This window comes from Atractosteus spatula, chromosome 7 (assembly GCF_055471065.1).
Source record: "Atractosteus spatula isolate fAtrSpa1 chromosome 7, fAtrSpa1.hap1, whole genome shotgun sequence".
Classification (NCBI taxonomy): domain Eukaryota; kingdom Metazoa; phylum Chordata; class Actinopteri; order Semionotiformes; family Lepisosteidae; genus Atractosteus; species Atractosteus spatula.
Genome location: NC_142712.1, coordinates 4,854,305 through 4,877,783, shown reverse-complemented (window position 1 = coordinate 4,877,783; position 23,479 = coordinate 4,854,305). Strand labels below are relative to the sequence as shown.

At 47.9% G+C, this 23,479-nt stretch overlaps 2 protein-coding genes across 3 annotated transcripts; one reads left to right on the top strand and one right to left on the bottom strand.

Annotated features, from left to right (window-relative positions):
• The first annotated feature begins 3,483 nt into the window (after nt 1-3,483).
• LOC148830250 (diamine acetyltransferase 1-like) lies at nt 3,484-7,245 on the top strand. Its single transcript, XM_088920770.1, has 6 exons — nt 3,484-3,872; nt 4,533-4,584; nt 4,683-4,766; nt 5,902-6,003; nt 6,115-6,155; nt 6,672-7,245. Exons 1-6 carry the CDS (start codon nt 3,807-3,809, stop codon nt 6,852-6,854), a joined length of 528 nt encoding a protein of 175 aa, XP_088776896.1. The 5' UTR covers nt 3,484-3,806; the 3' UTR covers nt 6,855-7,245.
• A 1,989-nt stretch (nt 7,246-9,234) lies between these two features.
• Nucleotides 9,235-23,188, bottom strand: apooa (apolipoprotein O, a). Of its 2 annotated transcripts, XM_088922182.1 has the most exons (10): nt 23,094-23,188; nt 17,010-17,114; nt 16,047-16,166; nt 15,627-15,659; nt 14,007-14,061; nt 13,181-13,276; nt 12,666-12,757; nt 11,056-11,154; nt 10,544-10,615; nt 9,235-9,489 (listed from the first exon to the last, which is right to left on the bottom strand). In XM_088922182.1, exons 1-9 carry the CDS (start codon nt 23,121-23,123, stop codon nt 10,553-10,555), a joined length of 693 nt encoding a protein of 230 aa, XP_088778308.1. In that variant the 5' UTR covers nt 23,124-23,188; the 3' UTR covers nt 9,235-9,489; nt 10,544-10,552. The 2 variants fall into 2 exon arrangements, with proteins under 2 accessions (XP_088778308.1, XP_088778309.1); XM_088922183.1 differs by lacking the exon at nt 15,627-15,659.
• Between the last annotated feature and the right edge of the window lie 291 nt (nt 23,189-23,479).

Here is a 23,479-nt window from a genome sequence, read left to right as displayed (position 1 = left end):
ATGAGAATTTATCTTTGCTCTGAAGATATGATAAACTAAACTTTGAACGATGAACTTGCTTAGAATGAGTAAGAACCCTGCGTTGGATGATAAAATAATAGGCTTCTGTTGAACATTAACAACGGCTAAGTTGTGCTCTTCATGAGGATCTGGTTATATGGGTATTAATAGAATTCCCTGGATTGCATGGAGCATTTGTTTTTTTTTTTCAGACAGAAAATACTAGAGTATTTGAAAGGATTTCAAGAAACTTATAACAAGAAGCTGTCTTTCAACAGTTAGACATTCTGCTTGAAGCTTGAAGAACAGATTTTGCATATTTCTTCTTGTAAACAAAAAAAAATCTAAAAGTAACAGCGGGTGTCACTATTTTGCATAAAAAAAGGAGCAAGGAACAGGAGTGAGCCAGCAGAAACAGAACCATGCTCGCTTCCCTTGCAGAAGAAGGTGGGTTCAAAGCCGGGCTGACAGGGGTAGGGAATACTGTGCACAGGAAAGTGAATCACACTGTGAAACAGCAAGCTGTTAGTCACAACAAAGACTGGAGATCTGCAAAGACGCAGGCACCCTTGGCTGGTACAAACTGGAAATGATTGCAGGAGAGATACTGTATCTGTCTAAACTGTTCTGCTGAGTTGCTCAAGTTGTCAAAGCAATACAAGTCCTGCCGAAGGCACAGAGAAAGAGTAAAGAAAGAAGGTTGCACAAGACCCTTCCTGTGGGCAGCCCTTGTCCTTGACATCTGAGTCTGCAGCCGCGCGTGGGGATGTTTTCCTGTGAGCCCGTATGTGCACACGAAGAGCTGTGTTGTCACAACTGACCGTTTCCATTGTGATGCACTCAGCCACAGCGGGCGTATAGCCAGAGGCCTGGAAGAAGCGGTTATATGAACAATCCTGACATCCATAACATTGCAAAGGAACCCTCTTTCACCGGGAAACAGATGCCAATCCCAAATACTTTCAGCTCGGTTTTACCTTACTTTTCAATTTATTGATTCTTCTGTCTTTGGAAGAATCGACCACAAAGTCCTGTGGTCTCTATGTAGAGCAGAAATGATGGAGAAATGCTCTATATAAGGCTATCAGGACAGCACCTTGCACAAATTATAATGAAAACGTACATGTAGATCCTGAAGAATACCAAGAGAGGGGAGATGGCTTCCTTGAGGAGTGTGTAGAAAAGGCTTCTTATAGCAATACTTATAGACAGTATAAGGAAGTATTGTGTTTCAGTAAACTGACAACTACATTTCCTTGAGGTGACAACACTGCCTTTAAAGAAACACTGAAGTCCCACTTTTCTCCGAATGTTTTACAACTTCACGTCTGTATCAAGGGGCCCCTCAGGCCTCCAGGGCACAGGGCACTGGGAAAAGGGAGAGTCTTCCGTTGTGTTGGAATAACAGCCAGGATGTGGTAGCCGATATCCCACATCCCTGGGCAGCACCATTTTCCTGCGAGCAGATGGAAGGCGATAAGCAAATCAGATCGGATCTGATGTCCAGTATGTAAGATTTTAAACGTATTGCGTTCCGACGTGTCATTATATCTGGCAGCGTGCTGTCTTGTGTTTTGTTTTCGTTCCCTTGTATTTGCATTATTTGATGTTAAATACAAGTTTTTAAAGAAAGTGCTTCACCAGGGGTGCAGGGGCGGATTAGCGAACGGGCTGGCATAGGCTGTAGCCTAGGGGCCCTGGGGCCCCCGATTGGCCAAAGTATTTTTTTAAACGGACCTGTGGGCCCCCATCGGTCCATAAAAAACGTTGAATAATTTGAGAACCAATGATTGGTTAGATGCAATGGGTTCGCAGTTCAAATTTATTTTGGCGGATTCATCGGGTGATCTCTGGTCCAACTTGACGGTAGCCAGCCTCAAAATGTGCGACAGAAAATATGATAGCGGGGCGTAAAAACGAAAAGCACGGCGGTTAAAAAGATCCCCAGACTGACTGGCTATTTCAGGTTTGCTGAGCCGGACCCCGGCCCTGGGTTTGCGGCGAACGTTGCAGCCAGTGCTACAGCAACCGCGGTTGATCAGTGAGCTGCAGCTACAGTACAGTAGCTCTGGCCTGGGCCCGGTCTACAGCCACGCCGCTCATGAGGACGAGCCAGCCCCCGCAACGGAGACACAGGAACACGAGTGGGAGGCAGAGCCGTCGGAAACGCCACCACCATCTCCACAAGCCCAACGAGCCGCCGCCACGTCTGTTGCACCTGCTGCCGCGGAGCCGACAGAGGCCGCAGCAGCAGCTCCCGCTTCCTACAGCTCGGCCCCAGCGTGCCGGGGTGAAATAGGTGAACAGGTGCGGGCGTGCTGGGCTAAATCGGGCCCGGAATCGTGTCAAACCCAAGACGCGGATGTTGCAGCATCAGAAAGACCACATAAACACCAAAAGAGGTATTTCTCTAAAACCCTCTTCAAAAGAAAACTCGGAAATTGGCGAGTGTGTGTCAAGAGGATGGCTGCTGTATTCCCCCTCGGAAGAAGTGTTTTGTTTCGCATGTAAATTATTTGGGGACAGTGATGATCAGTCCGGACTGACCACAGGCTATAGTGACTTGGAAAAATGCATACGTTATGCGCTTTGCTGATAGTGGTCTAATAGATTCTGAACTAAAAAGACAGTTTGACAATGAATACGAGTGTTGGACTAACGTCTTGAAAAGGCTGGTGGCAGTGGTGAAGTTTTTAGCAGAGCGAGGGCTGCCTTTTAGGGGCGCCCTCGAAGTTATCAGCGAGTTTGATCCCTTCTGGAAAGCCCATATAGAAAAATATCTAATCGTCGATGCCGTTTATTGAGTGATTTGAGTCCGTTGACTGCAGTGGGGAGTGCCCTGCCGTTCTTGAAATAACGCGCTCAGACAGGGTGGTCTCTGGTCTCTGCTGTGCTGATCTTCTTCTTGTCAGCTCACAGGTTGGCTGTGAATCTGATTTATTGGTTGTATTGCTGGACTTGCATTACAGGCTATTGTTGTGTGTGTAGTAGTTCAGGTGTGGTAGCTGCGTCAGCATGCGTAGGCTGCAAAGGAACAAGTAATAGGTTTATTCCATGCTGAAAAAAAGAAGAAAGAGAACACAACGTTTCGGCCGTGGAGCCTTCTTCAGGTGTCAACACAACGTGGAGCCTTCTTCAGGTGTCGACACCTGAAGAAGGCTCCACGGCCGAAACGTTGTGTTCTCTTTCTTCTTTTTTTCAGCATGGAATAAACCTATTACTTGTTCCTTATTGTTGTGTGTGTGTGTGTTCCCTGTGGGTGCCGCCTGACATTCCGTTTGAATCGCCGTTAGCAGCTCTTACTCCGCAAGCGTCACTGAATTACTACAGTATTTTCTCTCGCTTTATTCCGGTAATGGGAGGTGGGAGGTGGGAGGTGCTGCACAACGCGTAGCCTGGGGGCCTCTGGTCGCCTCAGTCCGGCGGTGCAGGCGTGCACGCCCGCCCATCAGCCAGAAGTGCGCGCGGATCCGGGAGGCGCGTGACTGCGGGCGCTTGGAAACGGCGACGTCACGGTTCCGCCGGGGCCGGGCGATATTAAGTTGCTGCGGACCTGACTCAGCCGGCATCTTGCGAAACGGCTCCTGCTGCGACTATAAATCGGGGACGACTGGCTCAAGAGGCTCCCATTTCAGCCGGCATCGCCGCCAGTCCAGCCTGCATGTAATCGGTTCGCACTGGGGTCTGGGAACCAGACTGTCACCGGAGGGGGGTAACACTCCTGGGAGCCGAATGAAGAAACATCTCCTGCTTCTCTTCACATTCAGAGGACTCGTGAGAAAAGGGAAAAAGAGCAAAAGAAGAAAATGGCCAAGTTCATATTGCGGAAAGCCGAGCCCAAGGACGTATCCGACATACTGCGACTCATAAAGGTAACCAGCGAGGGCCGATGAACTGCTGCTTGGGAGCAGTAGGCGATATACGATGCGATATGATTCTTAAAAACATTGTATCCGCGTCTTCCATGTATTAACCTTATTATTTTGTGGATGTATATGTAATTCGTGTAATATATCCAGTGTAATATATCAAACCGGATCCTTAAGCACTTTCACAGTCTTATTAACATGTAAACTGGCCCTGGTTGTTTTTTTTTTGTACAAGCCTAACTTTTGCTAATGGAAAGGCGTAAGAATGATTCCCGTTTTTCTTAAGCGACAAAACGCCATGATCGACACGATTCCGGTTTTGGATACATTTTCTGTTTGTCCAACGACAGCTTCCGCTACAATGAGCCCAGACCGCAGAGGTTCAGAGCCGCTTACGAGCTTAGCGACCGCTGGAGCTGTTTGTGAATCCGCGCCACTGTCTGTTCTGTGATTATATATATATATTTTACTGTAACTGTAAAACACTTGATGAGGGGGGTGTTTAGCGGTGTTAAATGTAGTATGTTAAACACGTCGTATATTTCCGACGGTTCGAAAGCACCCCTTTTGGACAGTTTCAGCTGTCGGATTTAGTGGACCTCGAACAGTTAAGTGCTGTTGCCCGACTGATAACTTTTGTTTTGTCTGTCCTGTTTGTTCCAGGAACTGGCGAAATTCGAGGAAATGGAAGATCAGGTCATCTTGACCGAGAAAGGTAGGAGCGCTGGGACACGGCCGGAGACGCCTTTTGAGACCTGGACACCCGTCCCCGGTGTTAACCCCTCTCTGCCCGCGCCTTCTGTCTCTCCGCAGAGCTGCTGGAGGACGGATTTGGGGAGCTTCCGTTCTACCACTGCATTGTGGCTGAAGTTCCCAAGGAGCAGCAGACAGCCGAGGGTACGGATTTTAAACCTCTTTCAAACACGTGTACAGTATGTGCGCTTGGAGACTTTCGTGCATAGCCAAAGGTTAGTTTCAACCTCAAACACATCTAAGAACCGTTTAAGGAAGTGAAAGGGAGTTCAGAGTCTCTGTTCCAAGTTCCAAGTCCAATCCTGCTGAGTCAAATGGTTTCTAGTTTTCCAGCCATAGCCCTTAATAACCTGATTGAGCACATACACGTTATCTGTGTAATTGGACTGTTTGAAGCCCTTCCTTGTTCTTAAGAAGCTGGAGATCTAGATCTATAGACCCTGCTGGACAGCGGCCTTGAAGGACCAGAGCTGAGTCCCCATGCTAGAGGGATTTCTCTGACCTGCCTGGGCTCAGGGTGGCTGTACAGTATGTCTTTGCTGGACATTGGCAGATTTTTAGCAAAGGCTAACAGGAAGAATCGCCAAATTTAGAGTCTAGGACCTACCTCTCAGGGGTGATGGAAACTACGACACTCAATACATCACATTGCCTTTCGCTCCTCTTCAGAGTTTGCTTTTTAAAAGGTCTTCTGAAAGTATTTTCTCTAACTTACCACCGGTTTTCAGATTACAGTCCGTAGCTTTGCTGTGTGCTGTTATCCGTTCAGCAGAAACATACAGTACAGGATCATAATGCGTCACTGCCCAGAGCGTACGGCTGGCAATCCTGTGTACATACAGTAGTGACAGCCTGTGTCTGAAACGGGTTTTTCTTGTTACTGATGCCTCTTCTAAATTATTAATAAAACAGTGTCCCAATCAAAGGAGGAGGCAGGTAAACTGATCTAGTCTGGCATGGCCATTGCTTTTTGGGTAAAGGCTGCCCACATCTTCTGTAATTGGAGATCCCTGCACCTCTTCCCAGCTGGCCTGATAGTATGACGGTCAGGTGTCCTTGCCTTGCCTGGTGAAGCCACTATTATTATAAGCACAAGCAGCTTGGTATGTTTTTTATAGATGGCTGTGGCTGTTTAATGATGCTTTCACAGGAACGTTCAGCGTGCCAAAGAGAAAATGACACTTCTTTCCTAAGAGTCATTCAAATATGAGGTTCTGTAATTCTCCTGGCAATGACAATGAAGGCTTCAAGGCTCATTGAAGGTTTCCTTCTGCTTTAGGTTACACTGTCGTGGGATTTGCCATGTACTACTTCACCTACGACCCCTGGATTGGAAAACTGCTGTACCTGGAAGACTTCTATGTCATGAAGGAATTCAGAGGTACTGTGTGATCGTCAGTGAGTTAACAAATGAGTGCCTATGTCCTGAAATGCCAGAATTATTTCAGTTTCGCCAGATATGCTGACTAGTTCTGCGCTGCCTGTTTTTCAGGGTATGGAATAGGATCAGAAATCCTGCGGAGCCTCAGTGATGTAAGTGTTTTTGTTTCGAACGCCTGTCTGCTTTTCCATTTTCCAGAACGTCACACACATCTCAGAACCGCGTGCCACAGAACTCCTTTTGCACCAACGCACCGGACCCTGACCCGCTTCCTCGGTCTGATGGAATCCGTGTCCGAGTTTCTGTCACGGATGTCAGAAGAGACGAACCGTGGAATGGCAGGAGAGCGATAAAGACCCTATGTGTAGCGGCGAGACGGGGGTTAGCCCGGGCTCAGCTGTTCAGGGAGTGCCGTATAGAAACCCATGCCCTCAGGTAGCGGACGTGGGGAGACCTGGTGCTAGGCGGGTTTCAGGACATCCGAACGTCAATGCTGAGCGAAGGCAGACTGAAAGACCCGGAAATATATAGCCCCAGAGAGAGAGAGACACCGGAAGGAAAGCCGAGAACCGGAAATGAGAGATAGGACAGAGAAGGAGCGCCCTCTGGCTGCAGAGGGCGTTACAGTTTCCTGATCTTATTATTATTTACTTTTGTCGTTCTGCCAGACGGCGGTGAAGTCGCGCTGCAGCAGCATGCATTTCATCGTGGCCGAGTGGAACAAGCCCTCCATCGAGTTCTACAAGCGGCGCGGCGCCTCGGACCTGTCCCTGCAGGAGGGCTGGCGGCTCTTCGAGATCGAGAAGGAGTACCTGCTGAAGATGTCCGCCAAGAAGAGCTGCAGTCAATGAAGCACTGACCGACACGCAGGAGGAGGGCTTCAGTTCTTCTGTAACAATGCCTTCTAAGAATCTCTCGCTCTCTCAAATTTGTATTGTTCTTTTTTCTAAGAATGCATTACTGCTGATTGTTTTATGTTTATTTGAAAATGTGTATCAGAAATAGTTTTGACAGCTTTCAGTCCCTGCAAAGTGCTCAGATTTGGCATGATCTTGGAAAGCTGTTATCAGTCAGAAGGGAGTATTGTTTTTGTCTTTAATTCATTTTGTATTCTGTGCTTTCTAAGAGGACTATCAGATAACAATGGAAGAGGTAAAAGTAGTGACCTTTCGTTTGCCATAAGAGTGGCAACATGCATTATTGTGTGAGGTCTTGATGCGATTAATAAAGTTCTAATAAAGACCATGGTTTTCTGGAAATTACTGACACATGCCAGTGACTGCAATTACCATCATTCACGTTGGATGCAATGTGGATGTTTCTCCTGTTGAAAAGCATAGCCTTTAGGGCTCTTCCAGTGCACCACTGACCTCCTCTGTTTTGAGAACAGCGGTTCGATTGCGCAATCTGTGTGGTCATGTGATCTCTCCTTCTCATGCTTCAGCGCTTCAGATGCAGCTACACAGCTGCTGCCACTGCCAGGAATTGGAAGTGACCGGCTCCTGTGATGATTTTGTGCAATTATTATCTACAAAAGTAGTTCAATCTGGGATTACAGGCTGGGCACATCAACAATAACTTTCGAGTCCCAGAGACAAAAAGTGCCGCAACAGCATTTCCCACCTCACTTGAAGCTGGGCCTTTATCAAGTGGGGAGGTCGAATAGTTGCAGTACGACTTGTAGAAATGTGCGCGCGCACACAAACCACACGATTGTTACTTGGAAAGACAGTGGCTTACTTTAAGAAGGAATGCTTGCTTTCTTGTTGATTTACTATGGAGCCTGGAAAACTGGGGGACAAAGATTTCATGATGCATTCTTAAAAATCGCAGCCCCCCCCCCCCCACCACCTTTATTTTCCACTGGTATGGCATTTCCAAAGCTGCTGGACTACAGCCACTGCCACGGCTGGGTCTACCAGGAAGGGAGAAGAGTGAGCACACGGCTTCCAGACATTCTATTTTTATAAAATTCTATTAATAGTAACTAGATACTATAAATATACATATTAATAGATACTATAATATCTATTAATATAAATAAAATGTAATACATTTTACATTTATAAGTATTATATATCATAAAGAATCGATTATGAATATATTATTAGTATTTCAAGTCTTCTTCATCAACAGAAAACTGAAACTAGAAAGTTAAACAGGCTGTTGCTGGCCTGCGATTTCCATTCTAGATCGAGGAAGATGGTGCCCAAGCCGGGACTGTGTTCCCTGTGTGCTCTACTGGTCGCACCAGTGAAGCCTCAAAAAGGTCCTTCTTCTCCGGGTGTGCTCTACGCCCCGACAGAATCTGCGCTCATCTCGACTCGGCCGATTTTTCACCCTTTTAACCTTGCCGTTTGATCCGGCGAGGAAGGGAAACGGAGCCACTGCGGACGTTTTCACCTTCACATCATGTCGGCAACAGCGCAAGTGACCAGTTCAGGGACTAGTTCAACGGAATCAAAAAAAGAAAAATGCAATGTTTTGAATTGATCGCAAAGTGTGCGACGGGAGGTCGGTCGCCATCCATGCGATATTCAGCGCTCGAGTACAGTATTTTGATTTGTGTTGCAAGGTGTTGTGTTTTATGTTTTGCGTAGCGCCGTCAAACGGGGAGCCCGGGGCTTCTGCAGGGCTGCTCTGCTTGAGCGCCGGATCAGCTAAGGGAATAAGGCGCTTAGAGACAATCTCCCCAACAGGCTCAAGAGCTTTCGGGGGCTTATCCCTGCTGCTGTCCCACTTCCCCTGCCCAGTGCGCTCGCAGGCCTCCCGCACAGCTGCAGCCCGTGTGTGACGCCATTTCGTGAAGTTGCTCCAACAAAGAAAACTCCCGGTTCCATGCAGGGCAGGAAAAAGGCTATGATAAGCATGGCCTAAAACAGCGCACAGTATTCCTCCTGCACCAACCAGCCCCACCGCATCCTTTTAAAAACAGCGTTCTGGTATACTGAGATAAAGTGCCCCAGTCCTCAAGCCACTAACGATGTCTGACAGCAGGGCCACGGAGCGGAGAGGGAGATGTGTGCCTGGTGGCGCCCGGGGAACGTGTGGCAGGGGAGTGGACGTCGAGGCCTGACAAGCTGTGAGAGGAGGGGAGTGCGGTTGGCTGAGGGGAAAGGGGTTTCCAATGAAGAGGAAATCTGCTGGGAAACACTGTCTGCAGAGGAACCCAGACAGAAGGAGCCTGGCAGAAAAAAAAAGGTCCGCAGTTCCCCCCAGAGGAGACAATCATGGTCGAGAGCCGTTTAATTCTTTACATAAATACAGTAATTACAAGGAGCAAGCCAAGCCAGTGCAGTCGGAAGTCAGCCTCGGCGACGGCGCGGCCCGGGCTCTGGAGACGGGCTGTGTCAAGAGGGCAGGTGCAGGGGAGACGCCCCGAGAGAGGGAGGCGGGGAGCAGCCCCGCGGGTCTCGGGGCGGCTCAGGGAGCCCGGCTCCACCGCACCGGTCCGGCACCGCACCCGCGGGTCAGCCGGCGACGAGCCTGGAACGGAAACACAGCACAGCGCCCGAGGCGGTTCACGGGGCAGGTACAGACCTAGAGCCACGCTCTGCCACAAAGCAGCCACCTCACATTCGCGCTCACTTGCGCCACAGAACGAAGCGTTCGTGTCGCCCCTTTTGCGGCGAAACCCCAGGCGAGGCGATGATACAGGAGATAATCACTCCTCTTGAAAAAAGAATCCCGTTCGCATGGATACCATTCCCGATGTCTTCCAGACGTGCGAAGATAAAGGTGAGAAATCAGAGGGGGCCGTTTTAGTCACTGGGTTGCTAGTTGCTTAACATATTGACAAAAACAGAAAGGGCCATTTACCCTTCTTGCAAATTAAAGTCAGTTTCCACAGTACAGTGCTGAACTACAGGGAGGAAGCAAGGAAAGGCTGAATGATTCCACCATGACAGCCGAGCTGGGATTCCCTGAACAGCCCCGAGGCTGACCGAGCACAGAACAAAGCAGGTGAGGCTCTTCAGCGCTTCATTCCAGCTCCGAGTGAAGACCGGGGAGAGTCTGTTCGTGCACTATCGTAATAATGCCTACAGAGTCTAAGTAAGAGATAAGCCGCCTTTTTAAAAAATGCAATACAACCTGCAGTTAAATCTCTCTCTCTTTCTGCACCCCTGATGCCACAAAATAAACGGAAGTGTATCTCCCTATTCTAAAAACGCACCCTAAGCATGAAAGATGTCACTAACCAAGGCGTCTTTGACAAAGGAAGCCCAAGTTCCCTAACAAGGTTCAGATACTTAGCTCCAGTCAAGTTTTGTTTGGATGATAACGAAGTAGGGGCTCTCGCCTGGCTCAAGCATCAAGTTCCAACTCCTCCTGGCTCCTCTCTTATTCTTGCCTGTCCTTCTTTTTGTTTTTTTTCTGACCTTCTTGTCTCTCTCTGGTCTAAATGTGTTCACACACAGGTGCAAACACGCTCCCCTTCCATTTATTATTCCAAACCCCACTTAAATGGAACCACACCAGCTGGAACTGAATCCAAAATAAATCTGCGTAGTTCTTGCTGGTCTCGGCAGAGGCACCTTACCTGCGGCGATCAGTTCCTCCCCTCACCCGCTGTCTGGCTGTTCCCGTCAGGCTTCCCTGAGGTCCCCTCAGACTGAGTCAAAGCAGAAACAACACCGAGATCAGGCCCTGAACATCACCATCACCAGCATCAGTACCACCCCAGCATGGGCACAGCTCCAACAAGACCCACAGAGCAACTGGCTTCTTCCACTTCCCACGAAACCACCCTGAACCCATTACTGGCTCGCTTCCAGGCTGGTTATTTTTTTTTATTAACCCCTAATTTTTATTTCACAAAAACGCCAGAAACTGTTCAGTGCCCGGAACAGCCACCTGCTTCACCTATAACGGAGTTTGCAGTTTGCCCACAGGACAGCCCAGAGGAAAAAAAGATGCCTTCTTACACGCACACATTTCCAAAAAAACATCAAATTCTTAACTGGTGTTTTCATAACAGCCTCCATATATGTGGCTAGTGGCTGCTGGGTTTTTACAGCTAGATGAAAGTGGCAGAGCTGGCCTCTCAGTTACCTGTGCGCTGGGCTGCTTGCCCGGGCTGCCAGCTTTCCAGAGAGACTCCACGGCCACGTAGCCCCGCAGGCTCCAGTCGTACAGGGCGTCACCCGTCACCTGAGGACAGCAAGCCACCCGAGTTCAACTAGGAGGGCGGCAGAGCTCGAGCCACAAACAATGCCGTGACCTGTGCCCTCCGGACTGAAAGCTCCTAAACTCACAACTGCCAAAAAGAGGATCTAGCCCGCGTGATAGTAGGTACTTAATTGATCCAAGCATCTCATCCATTCGCTTCTTGAAAGAAGCCAGGGTATCAGCTTCAACAACGTGTCTGGGAGTTTGTTCCAGGCCCCCACTACCCTTTGTGTAAAGAAGTGCCTCCTGTTTTTTGAAAGACGCCAGGGTATCGGTTTTGACCACATGGCTAGTGTTTGGTCCTGGTTTGAGAAAGAGCCGGGTTTTTTTTTTACCAGGCCGTTATCTGCCTGCCAGGGTGGGGGCAGGAGGCGTGAGAGACCCCCCCCCCCCTCCAGCCTTCTTTGGCGCCAGTCCTGTGGAAAATCAGCCCTGTAGTGTTATTACACAGCTTCCCACAGACACTGCAGGCACATAAAACAACAAACAGGCCCGACCAAAGGAAAGCCCTCCTGCTGTGTGGCTGCCGGTCGGGTGGGGTACGAGTCCTAACCTCCTCTCGTGCTACGGCGCACAGATGCCATGCATGTTTCCCTGCCCCTGCTGATCTCGTGCACAGCTCCTGCCCAAACCTGTTTTGCCTTCAAGCACAGAGCATTCCAGCCTTGCAGAATCAATTTGGAAAGTGGAAGCATTTATCAGCTACTGGCGTGGCTTAAACCTGACTACAAACGGCTTTTCCTTGTGTTCAAAATGCTGTAGCCGGGTGAAACTTACATCGGAGCGATGGACCTAAAAGTGCAAAACAGACTTTTCATTTATGGAAGAAAAATCAAATCCCGCAAGGGGAAGGAAGTAGGCTTATTTTTGTCATAAATGATCACAAAGCTTGATTCCCCAAACAGTCCTACAACACCAGGTCGAACATCCCATGGAAACAAACTGCTCCCTTTCCCTTTCGGGAGACGTCCCACCGGAGAGCTGCAGAGAGCTTCCGGTTTGCAGAAATAAAACGGATAAAAATAATCTCGGTTTCTGTGAAAACAACCTCCAACAAACCGATTGTGATTGTCATTAGGGAAGTGTTTCAAGAAAAAACACACACACACACACTCCCATCACCTGTCACAGATATGTAACAGGCCCTACAGTTGACTGGCGTCCCATCCAGGGTGTATCCTGCCTCACGCCCAGTCTTTCCTGGGCCACCATGGCCCTGAACTGGACAAGCGGTTTTGGAAAGTGAGCGAGTGAGATTTTCGTAATAAAGAATTCAGCTTTGAGGCATCTCTGCCTCAACATTACCCAGAAGGGGCGGACAGACGGAACGAGCTCTCGGCAGCCAAGGGGTGACTTCTCGATCAGCGACCAGTCCCCTGAAAGCCTGAAACTGCTCTCGCGGCTGAGCAGCAGTTGCTCCCTTCCTCAAGCGAGGAGATGACCTCTCAGCCGCAGCACTGACAGGCACAGCACTACAAGACACAGGACCCTACCTTTGCCACTGCAGCAGCCTGCTGAGGGTAGTACAGGGAGGCCCCAAGAGCCATTAAACTAGAGGGGTACACCAGCTTCTTGATCCTGGAACCTTCATCGGAGAGGAGAGAACCGTCACCAATGAGACACAGACACTGACATACAGCAGCTAGAACTGGCATGAAAAATAATTTACCTAATTAGATCTTTAAGGATCATCTGCTCCAGCATTAACTCTGGTTACTGTCCTTTTCTTTTCTTGAGCAGTGCACTGCTTTATAGCCCAACCACACTGTAGAACAAGTGGCAGGCAGCAGTAAACAGTGTACTGACAAGAACGTCTTACTGTGCAGCATCCAGACCGCAGTACAAACCAAGTCTAAAGCATCAGCACAAAGCCTTACTGTCCCTTAATTTTATGCTACACAGAGCACACCAGAGTTGATTACTGCAAAGCTGGGCAAGAATCTGTTTCTAATTTAGCAGCAGGGAGGGGGGCTACTTTTTAACAATCTCTTAAAGGCTGTAGTCTTACCTCTCGCTAGGAAGAGTCCTAAAATGCCAGCAAAACCGATGACACCAGCTCGGGGGTAGAATCCTGGGGGCGGGTCTTTCAGGAACTCGTAGCTGTCTGCGAGGAAACGGGTTGGAGGACTGCTCAAGCTCTGTATAGTGCAGAGCATCAGTATGCACTTAGCACTACTGCTTTAAAAACACAGCTCTCATCATGCCCGTTCTCACGGTATACACAGCAGCTGGCTGCGGGATCGTCTGCGTCAGGCCCTGACGGATGCACGCTTTTATTTTACACGCGTGAGAAAGCTATCTCTGCATCAGGGCTGTGCAGTCATACTATAATGACAACAGGCTGAAGGAAATGAAGGAATCAGGTTCGAATCTCCAAGGTCCTCTCAAATAAAGCCCATAATAAAGCTTCTCACAGCAGCAATTATTCTCATGCTGGTCAGTCATTGTGCAACTATTTAAAAATAACACAGAAAAAAACATGACAGAAATGTTCCAATACAATACAGGACAGAAGCTGGCTTTGATATCTAATTTTAACTGTACTTTGGATTTCTTGGGGTGCAAATAGAAAAGGAGAGAGAGAGAGAGGAATGCAGCCGACAGCTTGTCGCTGGGCTGTACTGACTGACAGAGCTGGAAGAGCCCGGGGGACACTGCCAGGAGCCTTGTGATCCAGCGCAGACGGGACACTGCGCGTCCCGTGACGCCGGCGAGCTGGCGGGGTCAGCGTGAGTGAGGGGCGGGGGGAGAATGGCAGGAAGTGCTTCCTGAGCGAGGACTCATGGCATTCCCAGTCTGGCACGGAGTACAGCCCAGGCACGGGCGCATCTCACCTTTTCCCAGCTGGACCGAGCTTCCGATCTTTGGTCTCGCTGCTGCATACACCCCCTGAAGCCCAAACCAAAAAGACAAAAGAGCAAAGATTAGAGGAAATAAAAACCACAACAGAAGGACAGCATCAGGAAACTAGGGCCATTTCTTTTTTATCTGAGGCAGAAAGGACACACTGATTGGTAGAACTTCTCCTGAACCTTATCAAATCCCTCCTCTCTCTGGTTAAATACTGGAAATCAACACAGTTAATTCCACTGAATCTACCGTAACGAGCCGACTGGATAAAGTACAAGTTTTATGATAACATTATGCAAGTGCACAGCCCCTGCAGTCACAGTATGCCTTATGTGTACTAACAAATCAGCCTCTGTTAGCAAAGGTTGGTCAAGTTCAAGCAATATGAACAGGGAATGTGCGACAGCCAATGTGCAACACAGAACTGGCAGCAGCTCAGGATATTCTCAGAAGACAAGCTAATTTAGCAACTACAAGACCCGTGAAGACCCAGGCAAACTGAGTAAATGCCAAAGGACAGAGTAATAAAGTGAGCAACGTTTCATGCTCAGGGACTGTCAGGAAACAGCAATATCAAAAATCAAAGTTTAAAAGCCGACGTGAACTCCAGGCTGTTTGTCGCGAGTGAGTGCACTGGCCATGACAGCAATTAGACTTGACAAATTTGGGACAGAGCTGGTGAGGGTGGCTGGTCCCTCCTTCGTGAAAGCGCAGGGGAGTACAAGACAATCCAGGAGAACCAGCAGCCCTGCCTGCAGCAGTGGACAGAAACCCAGGCCAGCGCCTGCTCCGAAACAGGACTAGGAGTCTGGATTGAGAGCAAGACTGGCAGTGATTCACAAATCATGAAGGCTACACGCAGTGTCTATGCACAGGAGAATAAGGAAGGGGCCGGAGCCGAGCCAGGTATCTGCCCTCAGGGATTACTGATTTTATCTAACAAAACCATAAGGTCTTGAAATTGAGTTTTCAGATTTTAATTTGGGGCTTATGACATGCTGGCATGGAGAATACCTATAAATAATAATGATAATAATGTTTCTTTATTAGCCCTATACAATTTCTTGCATTAGGAATTCGTCTTTTCCCATACCCCAGCTCACTCTCCATGAGACACACAGACAGAGAGAGAGAAGCTGGGGGTCAGAGCGCAGGATCAGCCATTTATACGGCGCCCCTGGAGCAGCTGGGGTTAAGGGCCTTGCTCAGGGGCCCAACGGAGTAGGATTCCTCTGCCGGCCTGCGGGATTTGAACCGGCAACCGTTCTGGAGGGCCGGTGGATCTGCAGGGTATCTCTGTATCTCTGTAAAGCAGCTGGCGGAAGCTGTTAAACTGCTCCTGTTAAAGCACTAACCAGCTGGGTTAGCTCATTAACAGCTTGAATCAAAACTAGCAGATATACTGGGCCCCTGGGAAAGGATCAGACATCCCTGCTTCGCTTCCCATCTGCAATTTAATCCTGCTGGATCTCCAACACTGCATTCTTCCTCACACGAACAGGCCCACATCCACCCAGCTGGCGCCTGTCCTGCATCTCAGTGCGATACCTACTGACAGAACACTTAAATGACATGTCTCCAAATTTCAGATTGCACTTTGATACCTGTGCTCTCTCCACTGCCGTTTGGCCCGCTTGCTGAAACGGAATAAGAACAGAAGCGATATCAAACAACAAAAGCACAAGGCGGACAAAAAAAAATCAAACTACAGCAAGAGGCTCCCATTTACTGCATCTCGTGCTGCAACAGTAAATCCCCAAAGCACCATGCACTGCTGTGGCTATACAATGTGCTTCAGCACCCTGTCATGCCAAAGAACAGAGCACAAAATATCAGTGATGGTTACAGCATTCTGGGCCTTTGCATTTGTTGTAGATGAAATAAACTTTGATTCAAAAAGCCTGTTTTTCTTTTTTGGGTAGCTGGGAGCCCTGCAGCACGATGCTTGTGGTTAACTGAGAGAGCAGCAATCTTTCTGCCATGGGACTCTGGCTCCTGTCAAGCTCAGTGCCAGCGGGCCGTACCTGGCACCAGGAGGTGTAAGGTTCTGCAGATCTCCTCAGCACTGAGACGCCCTGCTCCAGCTGGCTGACCTCGGGCTCCACGAACTTGTACTTCTGCTGTGGTGTTGTGTACAGAGACAGCTGGAGAACACAAGAGCCCAGGGGCCACATTAAAGGGATTTGCTGATGACTGGACCAACTCCTCCGTCTGTCTGTCTCAGGTTTAGCTGTCTGAGTGGCTCTAGATAAGTCCAAATCCTTACTGACCCTCCTCCTGTTCAAAACAAATCTTTTTTCTTAAAAGCTTCTTTGAGATACTGTAGTACGAGAAGCCCTTTATTATTGGAAATGAGCATTCGCATTAAATCATGTGCCAGTCAGACTGAGGATAAAAACAGCATCATTTTTTCATGCACATTTTCCAAGGGTTAAGAAAAAAATAAACGTATGAATATGACATTATCCTAAAGTAAAAATATTGCATATACTGTAAAACCACCTGGTTTTCAGTGTTTACTGACATGCACATATGCTTGACATATGTTTGATTACAGTCTGACGGCCAGTCTTTTGTTACAATTTCCAACCACAGCTGTTACATGCATTGAGGAAAGAGAAAGGAGACGCTCAGCTCTCCAGCCAAAACATCAGTCTGGATTATGTATTAATTTAAAACGATAAACCTGAAGGACAGCAGAATTTCAGCACATAATACCTGCTCGTCTTTAAAAAGAAAACATCTTTGTTATTCACAGAGTGAAAGGTACTAATGATCTGCTCCAAACCGCAAGAGGGAAAGTAAAAGGTTTGCACTCTTGCAGTGCACAGGCTAGGACAGTCTGATGTGACCCCAGAATCAGGACTCAACGCATGACCTTCCTGTGTTGTGTGGGAGGCCCCCCTCGCCATGTGTAAGCTATTCTGTCTGCAGGTGTCTGACCTCGGGGTGCGGCACAGGAAAAGGCTCAGCCTAAGGTGCAATACCTCATCCGTCCTCAGGGGGGCGCACTCCTGCTTGTCCACGCTGGCGGCACACACCCTCCCCTCTGCCAGGCTCAACCCTCCAGGCACGGCCGCCAGCCACGCCACCTAAGGAAACACACCGGCAGTCAGGGCTGGCACAGAAATTGGCACTTGGACCCCTGCTCTTCCTGATCTTTACCACTGACCTGGATCAATGTCGTCGACTAGCCACAACAGGACGGTTAGCAAGCCCCGTACCAGCAGCAGCGGGAACTCACTCAAAGCTGGGAAAACCCCGGCAGATGGCATTTAAGTGCAGAATGTGACTTGCAGGGAGCGGGAAAGTTCGCCGCATATAAGACAGAGAACACGGATGAGACTCGGGTGTTAAGACCGACACTTCATTTGAACTTCTAGACAAAGCAAAAAGGCAAACGCTGCCTCTTCCCGCACTGCCACGGCTGTCCAGGGCAGGACCTGACCCGGGTGGGCCCTGACTGGCCGGTCTTCCAGCGGAGAGGAGCTTCGCCGCCCTCATCTCTTCCCTTTAAAGGACGATTAAGACAGTGTTTTCAGACACGCGGCTCCTCGCTGGCTCCCTGGGAGAGGCTGCGCCTGTGAGACGGCTCCGAGACGGAGCGAACCAGGCTGACGCCGGCTCTGCGGCTTCGCGCGGCAGAGGAAGGAATGACCCAACGCCCTGGGGAAGAGGGGGGGGGGGGGGGGTCGGCGAGAGTTCACCGCAGGGGGGCCCGAGTCACACATCCCACAGAACGCGCTGCCCGGAAGGGGGAAACGGAGCAAGTCAATCGGATCCCACCTCGGACACTTCAGGCTGCACAGGACCGGCGAGGGAGGACAAAAGCTGGAAGCAATCCGATCGCTATCTCACACACAAGGAGGAGAGCCAGGAAACGCAGACCCTGCTGTAGTTCAGGGAACAGCCATAGCCATTCTAACAAAATAGGAATCACAGATTCAGCCATTAGAGTCCGTTGTCTTTTTCCACCACTGCTCTACTGGGGCAGGTTAGGACAGGGACTGTTAAGCACTGCGGAGGGTCTTTGGTATTTCATGTATTGCATTTTTAGAAAATACCGTGCATGGAGGGATTCTCTCGGAGAGCGGTCTGGGATTTATCTGAAAAATGATATCCTTGAATACTAAGATCTGTGTGACATCAAGAAGCCCCAGCCGTCACTCCTGTCTGACCCACACAGATCTCTGCACTCCGGCGCTGGTCCAGAACCCCTCCTAACCCCAATAGGCTAAGACCATCACAGCACATCACGATTTCCTTAAAGGGACAAACTCCTAACACTCAACCACCTAGACAGCAAACGCCAGCAGGAAGGTCCTAAGGTAGAATCCTGAAAGATTTACATAACACGTCAGGAAGGACATGTTCATAAATCAAGTACCACCGGGCTTAGTTAACACCTGTATTTATCCTACAGGGAATAAAACACAGTGAAGTCGGAGGTCATCACAGAAATCTTTAAGGGATGCTAATTTTAGTGAAGGACATTTCAACGTTTGTCTTTTAGCTTTTTTTTCTACACTGGTTGGTTTTTAAAAGGCTGTGGCAAACATACAGTGCCTTACAAGTAGTATTCAGACACATCCCATGACATTTACACAATGGTGCCTGCACATTTTTCAAAACGTAAGATTGTGTTCAACACCTGGATGCTCAAATTGAAGACTTCATCTTATCTTATCTTGCTTTTGCGAAGCACTGTAATGTGATGTAAACATTTTAAAAATGTAGTTCGGGTGGGCAGCTGCGTCAGCATGCGTAGGCTGCACAGGAACAAGAGATAGGTTTATTTCCTGCTGAAAAAAAGATGAAAGAAAACAACGTTTTCGGCTGTGGAGCCTTCTTCAGGTGTGAGCACATTTTAAAAATGTGCCTCCTCAACTTCAGGTGTGTCTCCTTATTAAACGAACAGGTGTAAGAGGGTGCTGGTCACTGTGTGACGAATGTGGCCACCGCGGAGTCGAACAGGCACATGACAGACCTGATTCTTAACATCTCAGAGCAGCAAAAAGCCAGCCTCATTAACAGCAGTGTGGCACAATGGTCACAGCTCTGGACTGATGACGGGGAGGCTGCTGCTTCACTCTGATTGTTCCAGTAAAATACCCAACTGTGTGTACGCAGTTACTAATGGACTTGGCTGAAACGATTGTAAGTCAATTTAGACAAACGTCTAAGCCAAGTACATTAGTAATAGGAAACCTCTATTCTTCAATTAACTTTCCACTTCCACACTGGGGTAAGTAATTGCTTTGATGACTGCGTCTTAAATCATCTTATTCAAAACAACACCCCGACCTTTGTAATGTAACAAGTAAATGTTACCTGAACTTCTAAGAACTGTGCCCAACACTGTTAAAAAAAAAACACCTATACTGTACAACTAATAACCGTTTCAGACACAGGGTGCCAATAGGAATGTCTGCAGCTGCGAAAGTCGTGCATATTAAGCAAATGTATAAAATAACACTAAGAATATAACACTGCTTATAACACTGTGGCTAAGAGCTCGTCCTGATCTGCAGCTCTGCGCGTCTGGGGGAGGTGGACGTCAATGTGGAGTAATTAACACACAGCACAACGCGTAAATGACCACTCCTGTAGACCTGCAGCCTGATCTGCCCGGCACTGGCGCTAGGAGGTACAGGAGTCAGGAGGTCTTTAATATTAAAGGGTCATGGTAGCCTTCTAATATCTCAGGCCCGTCCTGTTGTTAAACGCTGTAACAAAGCAGGGAAACGCAAACAGTGCGGTGCCGGCAGTACTTGCTCAGCGACGGTCTCGCCAATCTCCAGACTCTGAGACAGGAATCCGGACAATCGTGCTAGTTCTGCATTTCAAAACATTTGAACGGGGGCCTCTATTGAATACAGTTACATAACGGTCTCCCAGACAGTAAAACAATATGTCTCACATTTGAAAACACCCTGACTTCGTATCATATGTTTCTGAGCCTTTACAATATCTCCCCCTAGCGGACGAAATATATACTTACAGCACCTGGAGAACCGCAAAACGTGGGTCTGGTTTTCTCAAACTCACGCATTTATAAAGCGCCACTGCAAACCCCAAGACGCCGTACATAGTGATAAAGGAGAAACAATTACAATAAAAAGCAAGAAAAATGAAACAAGAAAATACGGGACAAACTGTAAGGCAATCAGACGCAGGCCCTAGTAAAAATGTGAGTTTTTACCTTGAGTTTAGATTTAAAAAAAGAACAAGATTTTTTCCTGGGTACAGTGAGCACAGGACCACCCTCAGCTGAGTGGAGCCAACAGGAAGGAGTGGAAACACGGAGGAGTTCAGAGATGTATGATGGAACCAGACAATTTACAGCCTCAAAAGTCAGTAACAAGAGCTTATATCGTATACTTGACTTTATAGGCAACCAGTGCAGAGATTTAAGTGTAGGTCTGGTGTGAGTCAGAAGTCTAGCTGCAGAGTTTTGGACATACTGTAGTGCAACAGAGAGTCTTTATCAAATCTTTCATGTGGGGCTCAAAAGAGGGTCACGTGCGACAGATTCCTGACTACGGCTGGCCATCTTGGGAAGCCATCACCATTACTGGGACGTTTTCCAGCTTCTCATGTGGACATCTGCTGTCCACCAGTGAAACATCTATTTAGCTTCAGGGAACTTGTAGTCAACCAGAGCTTGAGGTCACGCAGACAAGAGATGATAATAATAATAAACATTGTATTTCATATAGCGCCTTCAAAGGCAGCTTCTCAAAGCACTTTACAGGATGACAACAACAATAAATAAAAAGAATACACAAGATAAGACACAATTACAATATATAGAGGAGACCGTGGAAGATGGTACTAAGAAGAGCAGAGGGGTGAAGAATGGAGCCAGTTCAGTAAAGGCTTTTCTAAAGAAGAGGGCTTTGAGTCTGGATTTGAAGAAGTTAGAGAAGGTGACTCTCTGATATCCTTGGGGAGAGAGTTCCAGAGCTTTGGGGTATAACAGGAGAAGGCCCTGTCACCCATACAATGTAGACGGGCTTGGGGGACAGACAGGAGAGCAGAATTAGAAGAGCGAAGGTTGCGAGGTGGGGAGTAGGGCGATAATAGATCAGACAGGTGAGCATCAGGCTTTTAAAGATGACATGGAATTTGATAGGAAGCCAGTACAGGGACTCCAGGATAGGAGTAATGTGATCACTTGCACTAGACCTGGTCAGGATTCTGTCTGCCAAATTTTGGACATACTGGAGTTCGTTCAATGTAGATTTAGATACCCCAGTGAGTAGAGCAAAGATAAGTGACAGAGATCAGAGGAGGAAGAAGTTTTAACGTAAATCTGAGTATCATCTTCATGACAGTGAGACTGAAGACCATGTTTGTGTATGATCTGCCCAAGAGGAAGCATGTAAGTAATAAAGAGTGAAGGACCCAAGACTGAACCCTGCAGCACACCGTGATCGACTGTGGCCATGGGGGATTTATAAGGACCAAGACAAACAAAACACTGCCTACCAGTCAGATAAGAGTGAAACATGTTTAAGACAGTAGCATTGATAGACAAATATGAATGATTTACTGTATCAAAACCACACTAAGATCAAGAAGAATAAAAACTACCTTCTAGCCCCAAAGTAAGACGCAACAAGCAAATTACAATTCAGAGCTGCACCTGTAACATACATCAAGCTTTAATGGATACAATTTAAATGTTTTATCTTTTATTTCTTGGTGTGTAAAAGATTGATAAGTACAGTTTTCTGTAAAAAAAAGGGTATAACAGCTTGTCTTTCTAGCACAGGTGTGTTTTGTTCACAGATTAATACAAGAGGGTCATGCACGCAGTGAGAGAGTTGTTGAGACTGCAACATGCTGGCTAGAGGCAGAATTCAATCCTGTTTAAACCCTCTGTTGCTCAGGCACACCTGCCTCTGTGTTGTTTTCATAGTTCAAGCCGGCATGTTATCATCACTATCTGCTGTATATACTGTAGTAAGCTTTGCGAGTTCAATTCTCTACATAGTAAGGTTCTGATGACCTACAGTTTCAAGGTGGTATCCTTGCAGCAGCAGCTTAATAGTCTTTTCGAGAAGGAATCTGATATCCTTAATCCTTTATTTAATGAGATATGTCGGTTGAGGACAAATTCTCACTCAACGTCGACGAGCTGGCCAAGAGTCTCAGGCCATTGCTGCGCAGAAGACAACGCGATGAAGGAAAGACAACAGCGATCGACAGAGAGAAAACCAGGTAACAGGCTATAACCGAACAGGGCTAACAAGGGCAAGTGTCAGGCAGGAGAGTTTCAATCACACAACCGGAAAGAATCGCACACACAAAGCTGGACAGCCTCAGCTCACTCTGCACACTGGTCCAGTCACCACCACCGGCACAAGAATGACTCGTCCCCAAAGCAGGTAGTTGTTACTAAGGCAGCAAATGGAATGACCAATAGAGCAATACTCCAACGAGATAAACTGTAGATTTATGTTTAAAATTAAAAACACTCTTTGAGCTAAGTGTTTTAGCCAGCCAGTGTCACACAAGTGTAGGAAAAACAGCTAGGAACGACTAACTTCCTGTCCCTACAGCTGTATAACCGAAATCTGGACGGCACCAGTCAGGTGATATTTTGCTACAAGCTAACGGGTCTCAATCTATTTCAAAGCATCTAAGCGGCCAGATCTGGAAGAACTGTGATTCCGGGTCCTCAACATAGCTGGAATGAAAAACGATGGCGAGATGAACACCTTCTGAGATAACAGACAAAGGCGCAAGCCCACGATTTTCAACTGCTGGTAAATACTTATCAAAAAGCATCAAAACGAGGCCGGGTTAGGAACTGCGTTACTGGCAATTCTGCAAGTATTAAAGCGCGTCCTTCTTGGGTATCTTACTACCAGCATGGCTAAAACCCTCTCTTCTGCTGTACCGCACTACTGCTCAGACGTCCACTGTTACACGACAGTTTATTACAAACCCAAAGTTAGAAAAGCTTCTTAAAATGCTTCTGTTTGAGGACATAGCATCTTGGATTGCATCTCCAGTATGACTGAATAGACATATATTTTTTTTTTGGCAAAGTTTGTTCTCACCTTGTACATAGTCCTTCTCAGCGGTGCCATGCGATACTTCCTACGGGGGCCGAAGACGGACACACCTCCTCCGCTCACGCCGGCATGCTAACCGCGCACGGCCTCGGCTTGGTTACACAGCGCCCCCGCCTGGCCGTCGATCACAGGTGCTCTGACACATCAAGGTTGTAACCCCTAGCAACACACGCAAACGCAGTGTAGAGATTGCGCGCACCCAGGACCCCGAAACTAATGCAAAACACAAAGCACCCCCTGCCTTTATTCGAGACATGTAGGGAAATTATAGAAGAAAGTTTCCAAGGGCCCGTTCAACCGCTTAGCATTTATGATGTAAGTACTCGATTGCACTATGTTTCTCTTTAAAACTTAGCTAGTTTTTTTTTATG